The sequence below is a fragment of the Caenorhabditis remanei genome, chromosome V (assembly GCF_010183535.1).
Source record: "Caenorhabditis remanei strain PX506 chromosome V, whole genome shotgun sequence".
Lineage (NCBI taxonomy): Eukaryota > Metazoa > Nematoda > Chromadorea > Rhabditida > Rhabditidae > Caenorhabditis > Caenorhabditis remanei.
In genome coordinates this window covers 22,292,189-22,311,333 of record NC_071332.1, presented here as the reverse complement: position 1 = coordinate 22,311,333, position 19,145 = coordinate 22,292,189, and the positions used below count along the sequence as shown (strand labels likewise).

Below are 19,145 nucleotides of genomic sequence, written 5' to 3'. Positions count from 1 at the left end.
AAAACCCTTGAAAATTTTGAAGAAAAACTACAAAACATTCCCGTTTATAAACAAAACATTCAATAAATGAAATTTCTTCTTTCTTCTTTTTTTTAGTTGGGAGAGGGTGCAGAGGTATGAAAACAAATAAAACATTAATATTTTTAGGAAAAAATGGGGGGAGGAACATACAAAGAAAATGACATAAATTATGGGCGGAAGAAAAAAAAATTAAGTCGACGAACTCGAGGCGAGCTTTTTCAAATGTTCCATGAAAACTTGAAGTGACACGTCATCAGTGAATACAGCGGAACCGGCTTCCTGAAAAAAAAACCATAAAAACTGCTAAAAATTAGCGCCAAAACTCACATTAGCATATGGATTATTGTGCGTCAACGACGGGTTCACTTTAGACAACAAGAAACGCGCTTGTGATCCCTCGTGTTCCGTCACAATGTATCTCGGCATGGGGAATCTTTCTTGAAGAATCGACGTGGCATCTGCGACGGGTGCCTCCAGGAGTTGTTTGAATGAGGCATACTGTGGATTCTCTTGGAAATTCTGCTTCCTCCATTGAGCAATAGTTTGTCCATGATAGATGAGCACATGGAAGTAGTCATCCATAAGAAGAATACGATCTTGGAGGATTGATGAGGTATCAAGAAGCACTGGCTCAGGTGGTCCGTTGAACGAATAACTGAACAACACTGGCTGAATCATTGTCGTACTCTCCAGCACGTTCTCCGAGAACAAAATATGTCGATAGTAGGCGGTCTCATCCGGTGAATTATTGAATACTTGAAGGAATTGTGAACGACGTAAATGGAACATGAATTGTGGGAATAACGAGAATTTGTCGGATAGGCGGAAACTGTTCGGATCGTCTTTCGAGTATTCTCCAAACTTCTGGCACAGGCGAATCAGAGATCTATCTAACCAGCGTAGGGCTTCTGGAGTGTCGTTCTCGTTGGACGCACGGAATGATGCAAGACGAGCGACGGCGACAGCGCCAGCTTCCTGATCGAATCCGTAGGCAATGTTTGGTTGTTGAGTAGCCATATCGGCCCATGAGCGGCATGTAGTGGTGACACGGATGCGTTTTCGACCGTCGGCATGTTGATATTGGGTTACAAATTGTACCATTCCACGTCCTCCTGAAAAAATATAATTGAAAAATCAATTTGAAGCATAAATCAGCAATTTTGCTTACCTTGTGGAATAGCGGATCCATGTTGCGCGGCAATTTCGAACACCACTCCGATAGTAGTTCTCGGCGAAATGGCTCCAAACTTCCACTGACATGTTCCACCAATTCCCATCTCCTGATCCGAGACATTCGCATTCCGAACATTTCCACTGGCGCAACATCCGAGAACTCCCTCAATTTTCAGTCCCGCGCCAACTTTCACTTCCATCGTTGCATTGAATCCCATTTTAAGATTTCCAGCAGCATCTTTATCGAAACTTCTTTGATAAGTCTGTTTGAAGAGTGATGAATTGAACGAATCTCCCATAACAACATGTCCTCCAGAAGAGTTGAACAAATTCTTCATTTCTAGGAGACCAGTCTGATCGAGAGCACACGAATACACATCAACAGCATGTCCATTTTTGACAACACGCGCAGCGAGGCCATCATAGAACTTGTTGGCCTTCTTCATGAATGGAGCGTTGTCTTCCTTAATTGAGTTCCATGAGCGGATCGGATTTTTGAGTTCTTCTCCAACAACAGCTCCCGGTCCATGAGTACAAGCGCCTCCGATGAATGACATGATACGTCCACCGGTGCTTGGGAAACATGACTCGAGAAGTGTGACAGCGACGGCGAGCGCTGCTCCAGTGGCTCTGAGTGGACGGTGTCCTTGTGGAATTGGCCAACGGTCGACACTGATTTGATCGATTAGGTCGTTGATTGAATCGTCGCATTCACTAATTGGCTGAAATCAGGAACTTTAACTTTCAGCACTTAAATCAGCACTTAAAGTTATTTTCGGTCTAAAATTCTTTTTGCACCCTTACGGTAACGGTCTTACCTGCAAGAACTTGTTTGCAGGAGCATGTTGTACTGGTCCTTGTGGTTGAGCTCCTGGCGCACCTGGTCCAGGTGGTCCACGTGGTGCTCCGACTGGTCCTGGTCCTGAAAGAATTATAGTTCTTAGACGTCATTTTCTCAGTACTTCTTTCATTTTTCCCCCATTTATCGAGGAAAACAGAGATCCTGACCCATAAAGATGGGGATACTCATCAGTTCCATTCATAAGTCATTAAATAGACAATGCATGAGTTAGAAAGAGAGAAACGAGGGCTCCCATCATCTCAGAGGAAGAAAAACATGATCATTTTTAATGTATATCGCTCTCCTCCTCACTCAAGGCACTCATATTTGTTTCTTTCTTTTCAAGAAGAACCCTTCTTTCAGAAAGAAACAAAAAAAGTGACGCGACACAATTTTTAAGACTCCACCCACGTACCTCCAAGTGGCGCTCCGCCCATCGGAGCCATTGGTGCTCCCGGAGCTCCTGGGGCTGCACCAGCCCCTGGAGCCATTGGACGAGCCATTCCGGTGGCCAGAACATCCTTGATTTGTTTCGCGGTCACTTCTTTGGTTCCCTAGAAATTAATTTTATAATTTTTCTTGCTTAATCAATGGAACACTCGTTTCAAATAACTCGGTATTCGTATTTTTCACTATTCTAAGTTTGAAAGCTAAGCCTTTTTCTTCAAATTACTTCTCAAATTCTCATCGCTCATTTATGTCTTTTCAAAAGTCTTTCCGTTTCACGTATTCCCTTTTGAATCTCGTCATTCCAGCTAAAACAAATCTCTACACTTCAAAAAATGCGCGTTCTACTCCTCCTAACCATCGTGCTTATCACCTTCATCTCCACCATTCACACCGCCGCAATGCCTTATCCAAATGCGGCGTATTCGGAACTGAATGCAAAGGCGAAGGCGTCGATTCGAAAGTTGGCCGATATTCTTGACATGGAAATGATGACGAGACGCTTAGCCTCACCTGACAACGCCTATTATCATGTTTATCCACAGAGAGTGAGTTTCGATGACTACTGATTTGTGTGTCGCCCTCACTGAACTTAATTCATTTTTGTGTCTCCGATTTGCATTGATCCAAATAAACCATTTCTGTTATACACTATACATCCGACAACAAGAGCAAATTTGCAGATGCCCACCCTACCACTGACCATTTACCCGTTGCCAGCAAAACGACTACATCGGATAGGCGGAAATATTGTAATGGGCAAATAAAGTGTCAGAAACATATACTACTCTTCTTTTTGTTTCTCCGTAGTGAAAGGGACACTAAATAATAAAGCTTTTGTCGTGTATCTCTATCCATATGTGACCACATCTTTTCTGATTTTTTCCCCAACTAATTCAATTATTTTTTATGAGAAAACAAGCATGTTTCATTCATCTTTTGAATAATAAAGTGTATAGTCGGTTTTTCGTTTTTAAAGGTCGTGTCTACATGACTTGAAGGGAGCCTAATTCGAGAAAATTCATCTTTTGATTGGATTAACTCAATGAGTGCTGAATAATTCTAGGAAGTGAACAATTCTTTGACCTCGTGGAATAGAAAATGTCATTTGCAGTGGATATTGATGATTTAAAAATACATTTTTTTACATTTTAGCATAGCTAAATAAGACTGAACTTGGCGCTTCTGAAAAGTGATTTTTCTCAATCATATTTACCTTGAAGACATAGCTTCTGGAAATGCCTTGAGTATTCAACTCATGCAACTGAACCATTCTTCCAAAAGTGATCAATCCGACGAGAGCATCGGCTGGGAGAAGAGAAAGAGCTGTCTGAAAACTGATTTTTGTAGATTTTCAGAGTATTTCCCTTACTTGAAGGCACTCCTTCAATGATTTTAACTCTTCCTGTGTCATACACGTGTCGACGACGAATACAAAGATTGGTGGCATTGTGGTGGCTTTCTGGAATGAAACGGTGAATGAAACGGCGTAAAAATAAGCTCTCTCACCCGCAAGGTGTACTCAATCGTTGTGAATTGCGGATAGAGCTCCGGCGGCCGATTGTCTTCTGCAATCGCCGCGTAGTGAGCTGGAAACGGGTTGCGATTGTTGCAAAACGGACACATCCAAATTTTGGCGCGGAAATCGACAGCGCTGAAAGGAAATTTCGATTTTAATGAAATTTTCAGTGAGAAACTAACCAAAGTGGGTTCAAAATCGCTTTGCAACTGGCTTTTTGACACAAGACTGGATCATATTCGAGTGGCGGCTGTGTGACTTCTGTCAACGGGCGTTCCTGAAAAATATTGAAAAATTGAGTGAATTTTAATGAAAAGAATCTTCTTTTTCGAACATTTTTCGAGGAAAAATCGTATTTGTTGGTCATTTTCTTTAAAATTTTCGTGTTTTCTGACTGATTCACCTTCAACGGAGTGAAAAAGCACGTCAACGGGACAACGAGACGTTGGGCATCAACTCTGCTGTGTGGCCACATGTTCCACGTGAATTGGACTCCATCGTTGGCCTGCTGAGTCGCCAAATACTCCTCCCAAGTCGCCATTCTCCCTGAAATTTGAAATTGGAAAGTTATTCGGATAAATTCAACAAAGAAAGTGTAAATAAGCGTGAAACTATGTTTTACACGATTTATTGCAGCGAATGACGCGGGAAAACGAAAACCTGGGAATTTTCGTGGAAATCGATAAGAAAACGAATTTTTAAGTGAATTATGAAGCAACTTATTCTGAAAAATCTTTAAAACCTGTATTTTAATAAATAAACACAACAAGAACTTAATTTAAAATATTTTAAACGTATTTTTTAATTCCCACACCGCTTTTTGGCTATCGATGGACTTTTAATGTAGTTTTTGCGATTAAAATTGATAAAAAACTTGACAGTTTAAATTATTTAATCGAAAAAAGCGGGAAAAAACAATGAAAAACGGTAGAAATTTGGCATTTTCCAGCGGCAAAATGTACACGTGGAGGTGCGGGGACGAGGAATGAGTGGAGGTTTCTAGGCCGCGGCCATATGTCGATTTACGGGGAGGATGTTCAAAATGGCGCTGCATTTGAAAAAAATAGTTTTCTCGACGATTTCTAGACAAATTCTTCTGAATTTTGGATTGCAGATATAATGTTTTAGCTTTAATTTATTCTTCCACTGGTTTTCGATTCATTTTTTGCGATTATTTCATCATTTGAGCCAAAATTTCAGCCAATAATCTATTTGTTTCCTTTTTCTTCGTCAATTTATAGTTTTTCCGTGTTTTCCTTCGCCTCGAGGCCTCGAAGATCTTCGTCCAGATTTCCTTCCGTTTTCAGCAAAATCTCTTCGATTTTCTTTAAAAAAATTTTTAATCAGATTTTTGTGAATTTTCTGGTTGTAATTCTTTGAATTTTTTCTCATTTCGATTTCTCATCTCTAATTTTCCGACTTCCCAACATACATCGATACAAAAACGACACGTTTTGAAATTTCCTCGATCCGCTGTTTCTTAATTTTTTTCAGCGACAATTGCCGGGAGAAATAGTGATTTTCCAACCGTTTTACTATATTTTCACTTGAAAATATAATTTTTACAGCTTTAATTTTCTATTTCAGTTGTCATCTACCAATTTTAGCAGATATTCTGACTACTGCGCCAGATTTTGGCGAAAAATCGTTTTTTTTTTCTCATTTCCTCTGTCAGTTTTAGTTTTCTGCTCATTAAAGCTCATTTATCAGTCGCTTCATGCAGGTTTCTTCTTATTTCCAGCAAAATCTTTTTTTAAGAACGTTCCACATTGAAAATAATTTTACAAATGAGTATTTATTCGAATGGAGTAAAGTGCGGTCAGTGAATGAAAATCTCAAAAAATTAAGCTAGGTTTAATTTTGTTGGGAGTAAGAGAGACAGAGAGAGAATCAGAATCAATAAAGTCAAAGAAAAAGAAAAAAAATCCAAAAAAAAAGAAGAAAAATAAATTATTCCTGGCAATTGGCCAAATTGCCCAAATTGCTGGTGATTGATGAGCTGGCAGACATATTTGCAGTCTGCGATGAGAGTGACCAGACGCTTCCGTAACCAGCTGACAAGAGGGATGTTCTCGAGAAACGACGTTGTGGTAGTGGTGGCAATGCGAATAGTTTCTGAGATTGAGTTTCAACCTCTTCCTCATCTGCAACCGACAGATTCTCGATTGATGGAAGCTTCTCCTCCCATGCCATTTCGTATTTCCACCAGCTGAAATAGATAATGTTTTATTTATTTTAAAGTTAATCTCCCAAAACTCACTGTTCAGCTGGAGTTCCTGCAAACTTGGCGGCAAAGATAGAATCGATACGATCCGATTGTTCTCTGGTGAAGTAGTTCTTCCAATCACGACTTCCACCCTTTCGGATGAATTCCACTTTGTGAAGTTGAGACTCTGGGAACCAACGTTTCTGGTCTTTCTTCATTGCGTCGATCGTGCTGTTCTCAACGATTTCGCGTAGAGTTTCCGGGTCCTCGACACGTTTGGCAGCCTCGCCTCCGAGGAACTGTCCGATCTGAATAAAGTTCCATAAAGAGGTTTCCTCAACACCTAGTGTTTATATTTTTTTCGTTAGCCCCCGCATATCTTCTCTACAATTACTAAGAAAACATCAAATGCGTGGGCTATGTTTTCGCCATTTTCCAAATTTCAAATTTCAAATTACATGTATTCTTAAAATTTTCACTCTCTTTCGAAATCACAAGGTTTTCGTATAACCGCCAATTTGTTATTTCGAAAATGGGACCAAAAGTGGGCGGAGACTTGATCTTACGAAATTCCAAGAATAGAGCAATGACTGAGAAAGAAGGCGGGAGTTAATGAGAGAGGTACTGTAGCTCAGAGATTTCAACTCGGAAAAGAGCTTCAGATTCCCACCACCTACCTTAAAAACAGCGGTTTCCAAATCCTGGAACATGTCCTCATACTTCAAGAAGAGCACATTCTCATCTCTGAGCCCTGGAAGCCATGAGAGCAAATGCTCGAAGTAGTCACCGAAAGCAAGTTGTCCAGAAGCGAACAAGTCAACGAACACATCCCACGTTCCATTGGCCCAGTTGTAAATTTTGAAGTTACGGTTGTGATGGAAATATGAAGTGAGACAATCCTTTGGGTTACGGACACAATAAATGTACTTTGTGTTTGTGAACTTTGGAATGTTGTAGTGATGGAAATGAGTCTTCAAGACACGTGGACCCTTGATGTCATTAGCGAACGCAGCACCCATTCGCTCGATCATCGGCGATTGAACGCAGAGCTCTGGAAAATCGGAAGATAGAAGACGTTAATCAGATCAATTATTTCTTACCGTTTCCCTTTCCAGCCTTGTAGTCATGTCCCTTGATCAACTGAGAAGTGATGTGTTGAAGCCACGTGGTTCCACACTTTGGATACGTCGCGATCACGACATCAGTGTCCGAGAAGTGCATTGTCTTGGCAGTGCGTACATTCTTTGGTTTGAAAATTGGTGGCCAGATCTCGCCGTCAATGACCACCTGCTTAGGATGTCCATTCGGTTGATAAACAACAGAGCGTGCTGGTCCTAAAATGATGAGCGTTAAAACAAGAAGGGTCACTCAGAATTTACCTTTACGGAAACAAAACGAAGTGGCATTGAGCACAAATGGAGAGCACGGAGTACACGGCGGGCTCATACCTCCAAAGTTTGGAGGACGAGGTGTCATTGGAGTCTTCGGAGTCTTTGGCATTTTTGGTGTCATCGGTGGCGTACGAGAATCACGGAGAACACCAGTCTCGTTCTCGATACGAAGATGTTTGAGAAAAGAGACCATTTTTCGTTTTCGAGAGGCTCAAGATTAAAGCAGCGAAAACAAAAACAGCAGTTAGAATAAGTGAGAATGATAGTTACCTGAAAGTGCTGGAGCTTTTATACAGGAATTTCGAAAAGTAAGCTCCACCCCCTTTTTTGTCAATCGACGCCCAAATTGATAGGTTTGGAGCATTTTTGACGGGTATAATTTGGAAGGAAACGGACAAATACGCCAACGCGAATTTAGATTTTCTTGGTTAAACGGCAACAAGGCGTGGGTAGATTGAAAAAAAAAGGCGGGATTTTCGAATTTTTGCAAAAGTAAGAAGAAGAAAGAAAACAATAACAGTGGGTGGGGATGTTGGTATTTGAGCATTGAAAGGTATTGAAAGAACATGGTAAATAAAAATTAAGGGTTTGAAAAGAGTTGGTGTGCCAAAATGGTCAGTATCGTAGGTTCTCATTGCGAGACACAAATACGAATAATCCTTCGATTAGAGTGATTATACAGAACCTTCTAGAAGATCCTTCTGTTGGAAAATTACTAACTTTAGAAGGACGTTGTATTAGCACGGCACGGTTCTTACAACTGCGCTCCACCGAAATTCCCTGGAAAAAATGTCACTTTTTTCTGGGTCTCTCAAATTCGTATCCAATTTTCTTCGGCTTCGGTATAGCGCCGTTGTAAGAAGCGTGCCGTGCTAATAGTACAAATTCTAGTAGATATAACTTTATCAAGTCTAACTTCACTTCTACAGTTAACCAGTTTTTATACTTGCTTTCTTATAGATAAATTAAATTCTCCATCGAGTAGACCTATGCTAACGTGAGGCTTCTAACCTCTTGTGGATTGTAACACACCAGTTTACAAAAAGGACAATATTTATAATATTGATGTTCTAGCTCGGACCTACAAACCATTTACGAAACTAAATTTTTTACATCTCGCATAAAAAAGAAAAGAAAGAACACACATATAAAACACTAATCGCTTAGTGTCTAGACATTTTACTTTTGACCTACTTGTTTCTTTTTCGGCGCGGAATTCGAAAATCCAATTAACGAAATGCTTGTTTTCCTAATCTAAAATCTCCTCATTATTATCATATGGTTTCAGAATGCGCTGAAAGCGCACCAGACATCTGGAGATCCAGACAGGCAGAGAGACAATTGTAAAATTGACACAAAATAAATAGTTTTATCATCGGACCGAAAATGGAATATTATCACAGGAGTCGAAAATATGTGATCTAGCCGGGACACTATTTATAGGAGAACGGAAAAATACGGGATGCTTCTCGAAACTTCTGGAGCAAAAATGAATTCTGTGAATCAAATGAAAAATAAACAAAAATTTAAGATTGCATCTGATATTGCTGGTATCGGAATTTCGGAAGTTCTCTTCGTTGAGATTGTGGAATTTCTCGACTCGGGATCCCTTCGATTTCGTCGATATACATTGCCATGTTTGAGGTGGAGATGGCCATAGAGTCTGAAAAGAATATTTAGGTGGGAGTTTAAAGCATTTTAATTAAATTTTAAAACAATTTGAAAGATTTTCATGTTGTGTCATGATATTTCATCATATCTTCCTCTTTCGCTCATAGCTTTAGTCACAAAAGCTCCAAATTTAGATATTCAGTTGCTATCTTGCCAAGATTGTCATAATTATAGTTTACACAACTTTTCTAAAAACGAGTGGGCGCGCTCCGCATTTCGAAACTTCTAGAAGAATCTATGCTGCCAGCCACCGACTAAAGCTAGGGACTCAAATTATGGGGTGTTAAGAGAAAGTTGATGTTTGGTGACAGAGCTTGCAAAGATAGAAAGGATAGACACTTGAATAACAGTTAGAAGGGACTGCCGGAAACTTGTCAAAAATGTTGAATCAGTAAGTAACCTGCTGATTTAGGTCGCTCCGTTTGATAAGCCGACTGTGGCAGTGCGGGACGCCCATAGAATTCCAAGTTGCTAGACGAATTTTGTCTGTGATCCATTGAAATCTTTGGCTTTGACTTGCAACAACAACTGAAACATATGTTACACAATTTTTCAAGATATCCAAAGTTACCTGAAGATTCCATCATTGTCCGGGAAGTTGGTAGCGAGTGTTGGATCCGTTGTCTCATTTATGACTCTCCTGGAATATAATGGAAAACATAAGGTTTTCGACATTTGAATTATTTTATTAGTGCAACTTACGTCTTATGTTTTTTCAGCCATACCACCAATCCAATGATTGCCAATATGACTGCGACGGCAGCGACTCCGCATACTGTGTATACCACCCATGGTTCCATGTCTGTAAAAATGTTTCATGAGTAAACGTCATAACTCACAGATCAGATTTCACATTTCAGGTTATAAATAATATCTATTTAAAAACCCGAAGGCAACCCAATTATGTAGGACTTAGACTTGACTTACTCAAAAACTCGAAAACTGTGACCGATTCCGTGCCATTTTTCCCATTTTTTACTTCCACAATCGTGTAATCCGTTACATTAACATAGTCTTCAAATGGATCGGCAGGTGATGGGAATGGTGAGTCAGTGACTAGTTCGACACCGTCTTCTGAAGACATCAGTGACGTGGAGTTAGACGGAGTTGCCAGATGCTTAATGTCATCTATCAGGGAGGTGTAGTTTGAGGGGACCCTGGTGGTCATGGTGGGTATCTGAAAATGAATCAAACATTAACATGAATGAAAGAATTTAATTCACACAAAATATATTGGAATCTAGTGAAAACTTAAAAAAAAAACCATTTTCTGTCATTCAATTTCATAGGTTTTTGCTTAGATTGTTTAGAGAGCATCCAAACCTTTTACGAGAAATACTATATTAGTTTCAGCCACCTGACTAGTCAGTCATCTTCTAGAAAATGAGCAAAGAAAACAACAAAGATACGGCGTGGAAAGGAAATTGGCTTGGTGTGTAGTGTATATTCATGAAGAAGCAGAAAAAAAGAAGAGAACAAGAGAGCAAAAGAAGACGAAAAGCAAGGGGAGACACATTGTGGGTTTTCTATGGCAACCAAATACGAGAAATGAGAATAGAAATATATGAAATGCGAATACGGGTGGATGAAAGAAATGAATATGAGAGAGGGGAGGGGAAGGAGATACACTTGTTATGATGAGCAGTGTTAAAAATGTCTTAAAGGGAGAACCGAAAATTAGAGAAACCCGAGTTGAAATATCAATTATGTATTGGCACGGCACACGTCTTACAACCGCGACCTACCGAAACAAAAGTAAAAGAGACGTTTCTCAAGTGCATTTTGGTGGAGCGCAGCTGTAAGAGCTGTGCTGAACTAGTTGCTTCAAAAATAATTGAAAAGAATGTTTCTGGAAAAATGGCAGCTTCGGAAAAAACGAAAGGTGAGGCAAAGCCTGCATTTTGTTCATAATCTTGGAGTTTTCCTCGGAATATTGAAAAACACGAATCGACTAAAGAATATTAGCGTCCCCAACAACTGTAACCTTGTTAGGTCAAAAAAAAATCAGCCGGCACCGCTTAGAACAAAAACTTTATCATACCTTTCGAAAACATAACATTTGCTAGGTTTTAACATTTTCATTTTCACATTTTGAATATGTTGCAGGTGAAGTGAAAACTAACTTTTTCACAGAAAGCTGATTGAAAATATCAATCAAAAAGCAAGAAATGTTGAGAGCAAAGAAAGAAAACCTTTAAATCAAATAGAAGATATGTAAGATTTCTATTCCGAAAAAAAGACGAGAGGGGAAAAATGTTATTATCTATTGTGTGATCTTCAGACACATCTCCAGGAGGTCTTTAGTACAAACATAGCTGCTCAACAGCAATGAGCAATCAAGATTAAAAATTGGATTGAAATGTCTTGAGAAGAATTTAGTACTACTACGGTTTTTACTACTTGTATGGCTTGTGTTTTACACAACTTTCTTTTTCCTTATTCTTGATGGTAAACATCGACTGTGTAGATATAACTCCGTTAAATTTGATTATAATATCTCTAAACTACTTTGAATTTTAAATAATGCTTCCTATTTTGAAGTTTGCTTACTTAAATTGAAAGCCATTCTCTCAAGATTGAGTAGGCGAGAAGAGTCATACAAAAAGAAAGGAGAAGAGAGGAAGAGTGGAACCTAAAAGTTATGAAAGTGTGTGTTGGATGGAGGTTTAGCGGTGTGGTCACACACCGCAGCTCTTTCATAAAACAACTGTTCATTTCTTCCATCTATCTTTCTCCTCACTTTCCGTTTCTCTACTCTTTTTTCTTTTTTCGCGACATTTGGAACCCTTTCACCCGCCTCTACTTTTTCTTCTGTTTCTCTTCAATATTTCTCTTTCCATTCTTTTGGAGACATGTGTCATATTTTGAAATGCATTGGCTTGTGATTGGTAGATCAGGAGAAATTGTTTTGAGATACTATTTTGTTTGAAATAAAGTCATGATTTCAAATTATTTATAATTTTGATCGAAATCAAACTCAACCATTTAGAGAAACGTAGGTGTTGATTCCAAGGGAAAAAACGTTCGGCAGTTTCAACCAAAGCTTAAAACCGACATCACTCTTTAAGAATTTCATTTATCAGTTATTTTTTTTACAATTTTTTCTTTCAGAAGGGCACCTCAGGGGTCGCAAGTTTTGGAATCGTTACAAATTTCTACCAGCTATTGATGGTACCTTGATTGCCATATCCCAAGTTTTTGTTTTGTGTTCGTCACTTGCCGCTGTTGTGAGAAAAATTGTCTCAAAGATACAGTGGTTAAGCACTGTAAAAGCCCTGAAAATCGCTTTCAAAAAACGTTGAGTTTTCTCAGAGGCAAATGCCGGCCATAAAACAAAAATTTGGGATATGCCTAACCAAGCTGTTTTTAATTCCTGGTAGCAATTTGGAACGATTCAAAATGTTGCGACCTCGTTGAGGTTCCCTTGTCAGAAGCGATCAATTCCATCTGGACAAATGAGTCATCATTCTCTCCTCCTTCTTCACACCGTCCGTCCACAGTTCTCAATGTCTTTGTTAACGCTGTAACCGAGGTGAACTGAGAAACGAATACGAAGCCGCAAAATAGGAAGGATCCCGAAAACATTACTGAAAAGTTTCTGATTAAAAAACTGCCCTCATTGACTACGACGGATTCTTTGCGGAGAGGATCCAAAGATGTACTAATTGAGGAGTGAAAAGCTGCTATCATGTTGTCGATTGCAGTCTGTCTGTTCGATTATTTTTGTACTTCTTAAAACAACAAAACACATCAAAAATAGAAATTTTTATTTATTCAAAATTAATTAATAATCATTTTCAAAAGTTCCAAAAAGGTAGAAGGGAAACGCAGACGGGCAATGAAGCACCTGCGGTAAAAACCCATTCTGGTGAAATTTTCCTCACTCCACGAGTACATACCATGTCTCATTTGGAGCTCAAATTTCGGGGTGAGTCCATAATCCCAACAAAGGGGACAGTTCTCAGTAGTGAGTCCATAGTCCCAACAAAGGGGACAGTTCTCGGGGGTGAGTCCATAATCCCAACAAGGGGACAGTTCTCGGGGGTGAGTCCATAATCCCAACAAGGGGACAGTTCTCGGTGGTGAGTCCATAATCCCAACAAGGGGACAGTTCTCGGTGGTGAGTCCATAATCCCAACAAGGGGACAGTTCTCGGTGGTGAGTCCATAATCCCAACAAAGGGGACAGTTCTCAGTAGTGAGTCCATAGTCCCAACAAAGGGGACAGTTCTCGGGGGTGAGTCCATAATCCCAACAAGGGGACAGTTCTCGGTGGTGAGTCCATAATCCCAACAAGGGGACAGTTCTCGGGGGTGAGTCCATAATCCCAACAAGGGGACAGTTCTCGGGGCGTACCTCTCAATATCGCATTCAATCCACTCCATGCCTCGCCATCCAATCCAATCGCTTTGATTGTCTTAACGTCCATCCAGTTACCTCGCTTCCGTCATATCCGACTTCCTTCGAGTGTTACACCTGAAAAAGGAAATTTTTTCCAATAAAACAGTTTATTTTTCAATGAGAAGATTAGTACGACGAGCAAGCTGCCCCTGCTACCAGTTAGGCGGCCAAAAAAAAATAAAAATTGCCAAAAATCGATATTTTCAACAAAAAAAATCACTCTCAAAATTGATCTTTCGAAGGCGCACATTCAGAAGTTTCGCTCTTCTCACAACACCATAATGTTGCCGCCAAGATATGTTCAATTCAAAATAGATCAAAAATAATGTAACAACCTTAAAATAGTTGTTGATCTATCATCTCGAAAGTGTAAACAATTTTGGCGGGAATAGGATAGTGATGAGAACTTCAAAAATGGATGTGTTCCCCTCATTCTTTACCGCCCTCTGAACAAAGTTAAAATCGTGCGATTGGCGCAGTTGGGTAAAGGCTCGGCTGGGAACTTTTTTGGGTTGGATCGATTCCTCGCATGTTTTTGTTTGTTCTGAATGATGGAAAATGGTTTTTTTACCCCTTCTGGTGAATGAGATTGGTTGAATTTGAAATAGAAATTGAGTGAATTCTTCGAATAAGCGATTTCAGAGACCAGCCGGAAGAACCGTCGAAAGTAAAGATGCTCCCCCACGATCGGCAACAATGCGGACTGAAATCTAATCGGAAAATATGTTTATTTTCTAAGAAATGTGTCTTTTTTTCAAAAATACAGAAAATACTCCAAAAATACAATTAAAAGAAAAATACATCTTGCTCCAACAACTCTGCCAAACAACCGACTCTTGCCACGTCTTCGGAGTGCAAATCTACAGTATCCCATACTTGTTGGATCTGTTCATCCGCATTTCGTTTCCATTCAATACATTCTGGAATAGCTAGATCGGAAATCTCACAGAGATCAAGGAGCGGACGGATCATGGTTGCGGTGTCAGAGATCTGGAAAACAGATGATTCAAAAGAGGGGCGGAGTTTATAAACTCACCAAATCTTCTACAAACAGAACGTCCTGCACAAAGTACTGTCGATTTCTTCTATAGTTCATAATCGACCCATAGACTTGAGCCATTGCAAATTCCAGCTCATTTTTTGGCCCAACCCGAGTAAAAGTCTCATTTTCTAATTCTTTCCAACTGGACAACCATCCCATATCAAGATGCTGTCCGAATTTTAGTAAAAATGAAAACATTGGAAAGTTGAATTCACTAGAGGTCTTCAATATAAGTCGAGAAATAATATCATTTGAATTTTTTCGAGTCACGAAAAAATGTTGAATGGAGGGGACTGCCGAATGGATGAACGGAACTATTTTAGTGCATGAGGACCTCGATTTGAAGACTATCGTTTGTTGGGATTTCTGATGCATTGTGGAGAAACGAAGAGTGGATTTACAGAGACTTCGGAGTTCTTCAACGGATAGCTTGTTGAAGAGCAATGATAAGGAGGTCAGGAAAGGAGGCTCACCTAAAAATTGGGTGTTTTCTTAGAATTCATAGAATTCTTAAAGGTGTACTAATAGTAAGGTCGACACTGATTTTTTCATAGAATACGTATGTGTGTCTGTGAATTCATTTCCAAATCAAAAAATTGTTTTATTTGGTCTGAAACTCGCTGAGAGCTGGCCTAGAAATTAAACTTCGGTCATGTCGATTTATTCAAATATTGTCGCTATTTTTCTCATTTTTGTAGTTTTCTTTCAATTAACACAGAAATGCCCAATTTGTTTCGTCGCTCGTTCTCATAGGGGTTGGAACGAATCAAAAAATCCTTCCGATATGAAACTGAACTCACAAAAACACATAAACCCGAAGTCAAATTTCTAGGCAACAACGCCAATTTTCTTCGGCCAACGAAATGTTCGACTCATCTACGAGTTTCAGACCAAATAAAAAATTCTTTCGATATGAAAATGAACTTACAGACACAAATACACTATTCTATGAAAAAAATTAGAGTTGACCATATTAACCCTTTAACCGCCTGTGAACCCACCACGTGAACTCAAAATCTTGTAAAAACTCACCAATAACCAGTAACGACAACTTTGATTCATCACAACTCTGCAACAGCTTCCCTACAGTAGTCCCTCCACTGCTCGGCGGCGAGTGGATAATCAAGACTTTACTCCGAGACGCTGGCATATTTTTAGTGATTCTTTGAAATGTATCCAGCTGGCATCGTGCCAGTTTTTCCGCATTTTGATAGAGAAAATTCGAAAGTTTTGAGCATTTTTCAATGGATATGGTAGTTTCAAAATTATCCTCTTCGATTGGAATGATTTTCACAAAGTAGACATATCGGTCAGTGATACTGTAGATGAACCAACTGGAAAACTGTCAGTTTAGCGTCAAAAATTGAAGAAAAAACAGCAAAAAACTCACCCTTCCTCACAAATCTCCTCAAATAATGTACTTTTCTCATGGAATGACAAGAAATCAGATTCTCTTGTCACGTCGGTGCAATCAAAGCGGTGTCTAAAACAATAAGTTCCGGAGGCGCTGCTTATTTCCTCTACTAACCTTGCAAATATATTAAACACCTCCACTTCATCATCCCCGTTGTTCTTTTTGTCAAATAACCGTAATACAAGAGCATAAATATCGGATTCCAATAGAAATAATAGATGTAGAAATCGGAAAATGAGATAGGTGAAAAGACGCAGCAATATCTTTTCGTTCATTGACCACAAGTTTTGGAGAGAGATCTGCAAATGAAACGTTAAAAAACTAAAATGAGTTCCATGTTAAAATAGGTCAAAAATAGGATAAAATAAACTAAAATTTTGTCGAAAAATGACATTCACAAAAAAGGAGAGAAGCCATTTTCTCCTTCTCAGCTTTTCTCGTCAATCGACGACATTTTCATCATTAAAACACACACAAGACTGGAAATAAACGGATATGTAAGTGGGGAAGGAGAAGCTGAAGCAGATGGAGAAAAACAAATGAAGCCAATTTTTCATTTTTTGAAACCCCTTTTTGACTCGTTTGGATCATTTTAGAAAGTAGGATATAGAGAAAAGATTAGTTGACACTAAAAAAGTGAGAAAACAAAGAATTGAACAGAAATCTTGTTCAAGAGTACTACACGGCCGTGTAGAAAAACTCTTCCACCTCCCTTTGAGTCAGGAAAACGGGAATTATGCTTCAATGATGAATGTTTCTTAGAATTGTATGAAGTATCATAATCTGAAATAAACGTGAAATGAAATTGACTGTAACTTGCTAGAGAGTGCTCGTGCAAAAAAAATGGCCTACTAAAAAAATGAAGTTCACTTTTTGATCTTTACAGTCCATACAATACTTTCAATCATGAATACCGAGACATCTTCTCAAATTTGGTATTTTTCAAATGAAAACAGAAAAAAAAAATTTATAAACTTTTGACCGACATGTTAGTTACGGTAACAACAGTGCTAGCCGTAAGTTGATTTTCCACAACAAAAGGAATTTTGTATGCTATCTTAGCACAATTACAGGAAAAATAAAAAAAATTTGCAGAAAAAGTGCATAAAACACACTAAAAATTGAAAGAACAAGATAAAATGTGAAAAAAGAAGAATCTTTTCTCTTGAGTCCACTCCACTAAGCCTCCCACCCCTCTTCTACTACTTCTCTATTAAATTTCCTCACTTTTCTTCTTCGAAACTTCTTTTTTTTTCATTTTTCTATTTCTCTCACTCTATGTCTAGCGGACATATTGTTTAGTATACTTTCAGTTGTAGTAAATTTTTGTAGTCTCTACTTTTCAGTGGTGCTTGGTTACAATTGATTTCGAGATTTTTAGTAAAATTCTTACATCAAAAAGTGAGGAAAACACGAGAAAGAAGTGTGAATTTTTTGATGGGAAGGGTAGTTATTAAAAGAAAAGAGAAAAGAAAGAGGGAGAGAGTGGTCATTTGTTCTTTCTTAAGTTTCCAAAGAATGTAAAGATTTTGAAAGGTTTTCTGTTGCCTGAAGGCTGACGGTTTGTGCTCCGTGAGTTGGATACCAGGGTCTGGGTGTGAGTCACCGAAAATTTCAGCGCGAAATTTAAAATAAATTTTTTAGTAGAATCGATCTCAAAAATACCTGTGATGGTCGAAAAACAGACTAATCGAAAATTGATTGATTAAACTACGTATCAAAAAGCTACAAAGACGCTGTGAATTGAGAAAAAAATTAAACATTTGAATTGCCTCCAAGTCAAGTAGGTTTGACTCCTAGATCCGTGGACAATCGGACAAACAGATCTAGCTACTGACCTTTTACTTCGGTCAGGTACCCAACCCATCAGAAAAATGCTTTCAAACACACCACCAACCAACCCCAAAAATTATTTATGCGTGAAATTTTTTCGAAAATCAGCTTCTACTTTTTCCTCTTTTTCCTTTTCCAAACATACTTAGGAAAAAGGAGAAGATGGGGGGAAGGGTCAGAAAAAAGGGCATTAGGCTGTGTGTGAAAAACGAGAAGGCGAAATTTTAAAATTTTTGGAAAAGAGAGAGGAGGAGGAAGTTGCTTATTTGAGCAACTTTTTGAAAACATATAAAAGTTTTCAGATGTAGGAATGAATAAAGTGCAAAAATGAAGCACTTCTGTAATATATGAAATCTGAAACCGTTCTTTTCCAAATTCCTCCAATTTAATGAAAATGAGAGAGAGAGAGTACAAATTGAGAGCACCAGTGGATGAAGAGAAACTCTTCTTCGGCACAGGGAGATGAGCACAAAACGAGGGGGACAAAAGCAAACATTTTGGTGATGGTGGTGGGAGTATTGAAAAAAGGAGGAGGAGATATATTGAGTGGAGTTGGAGAGTATGGAGAGGGATAAGAGGGCATACAAATAATCGACGGATATTGTATTTGAAATATTGGACTCCAGGGGGGAGAGTGGAAGAGAGAATGGCGATGGGGAGGGATGTGTTCCGGAAGGCCCTGAAAGGCCAGATGATTTATTTGTAGGAGTATATTAGTTGCAACCAGACTTACAAAATATCGGCCCAGACCATCGAAGACAGTTTTAAAAACCTATGTACGCTTGAGTTTCTTCGATATGTAAAAACAATGTCGAAATTTTGACTTTTTTGCAAAAAATTCAACATTTCAAATTTTTGTACTGTGACCCGGGCTGTGTCGGTGAAAATTCTCAAATGGGCCCGGCCCGCTGCAAGTCTGGTTGCAACACGTTAGAGGTAGGCCCGTGTCGCATTTAGAGTTCTTAGGCGTCAGTAGTCTAGCCTTCCCATCGAAGCTGCTGGTAATGGTAGAGGTTCCGCAAGCAGTGAAGAACATTCTCCGGAGCAAGGTGCCACAGAATCTTCATGACAGTCGAGAGTGCAGAATGATTGACAAGGATCCTCCAATACCAAGTTCCCTTGTGAGAGCCGGCGAGTGGAAGGTCACGGGACACATGACTTGCAGTTCTTATTATAGTGAATCTACT

At 39.1% G+C, this 19,145-nt stretch overlaps 5 protein-coding genes across 5 annotated transcripts; 1 reads left to right on the top strand and 4 right to left on the bottom strand.

The window, feature by feature from the left end:
* Positions 1 to 210: 210 nt before the first annotated feature.
* GCK72_022020 (uncharacterized protein) lies at positions 211 to 4,542 on the bottom strand (the record flags this gene model as incomplete). The annotated part of the gene is made up of 10 exons (XM_003105250.2): positions 211 to 300; positions 349 to 1,133; positions 1,190 to 1,916; positions 2,013 to 2,116; positions 2,451 to 2,589; positions 3,699 to 3,812; positions 3,855 to 3,944; positions 3,992 to 4,136; positions 4,184 to 4,278; positions 4,405 to 4,542. 10 exons carry the CDS (start codon positions 4,540 to 4,542, stop codon positions 211 to 213), a joined length of 2,427 nt encoding a protein of 808 aa, XP_003105298.2.
* Positions 2,818 to 3,051, top strand: GCK72_022021 (uncharacterized protein; the record flags this gene model as incomplete). Its single annotated transcript, XM_053734611.1, has 1 exon — positions 2,818 to 3,051. The coding sequence occupies one exon, from the start codon at positions 2,818 to 2,820 to the stop codon at positions 3,049 to 3,051; it is 234 nt and encodes a 77-aa protein (XP_053583524.1).
* A 1,409-nt stretch (positions 4,543 to 5,951) lies between the features above and the next one.
* GCK72_022019 (uncharacterized protein) lies at positions 5,952 to 7,791 on the bottom strand (the record flags this gene model as incomplete). The annotated part of the gene is made up of 5 exons (XM_003105160.2): positions 5,952 to 6,210; positions 6,262 to 6,515; positions 6,885 to 7,258; positions 7,308 to 7,541; positions 7,587 to 7,791. The coding sequence occupies 5 exons, from the start codon at positions 7,789 to 7,791 to the stop codon at positions 5,952 to 5,954; spliced, it is 1,326 nt and encodes a 441-aa protein (XP_003105208.1).
* Positions 7,792 to 9,124: 1,333 nt separating this feature from the next.
* GCK72_022018 (uncharacterized protein) lies at positions 9,125 to 10,437 on the bottom strand (the record flags this gene model as incomplete). Its single annotated transcript, XM_003105245.2, has 5 exons — positions 9,125 to 9,261; positions 9,670 to 9,797; positions 9,841 to 9,909; positions 9,972 to 10,071; positions 10,197 to 10,437. The coding sequence occupies 5 exons, from the start codon at positions 10,435 to 10,437 to the stop codon at positions 9,125 to 9,127; spliced, it is 675 nt and encodes a 224-aa protein (XP_003105293.2).
* A 4,018-nt stretch (positions 10,438 to 14,455) lies between these two features.
* On the bottom strand, positions 14,456 to 16,400 carry GCK72_022017 (uncharacterized protein; the record flags this gene model as incomplete). Its single annotated transcript, XM_003105193.2, has 5 exons — positions 14,456 to 14,659; positions 14,706 to 15,184; positions 15,744 to 16,045; positions 16,102 to 16,194; positions 16,240 to 16,400. The coding sequence occupies 5 exons, from the start codon at positions 16,398 to 16,400 to the stop codon at positions 14,456 to 14,458; spliced, it is 1,239 nt and encodes a 412-aa protein (XP_003105241.2).
* Between the last annotated feature and the right edge of the window lie 2,745 nt (positions 16,401 to 19,145).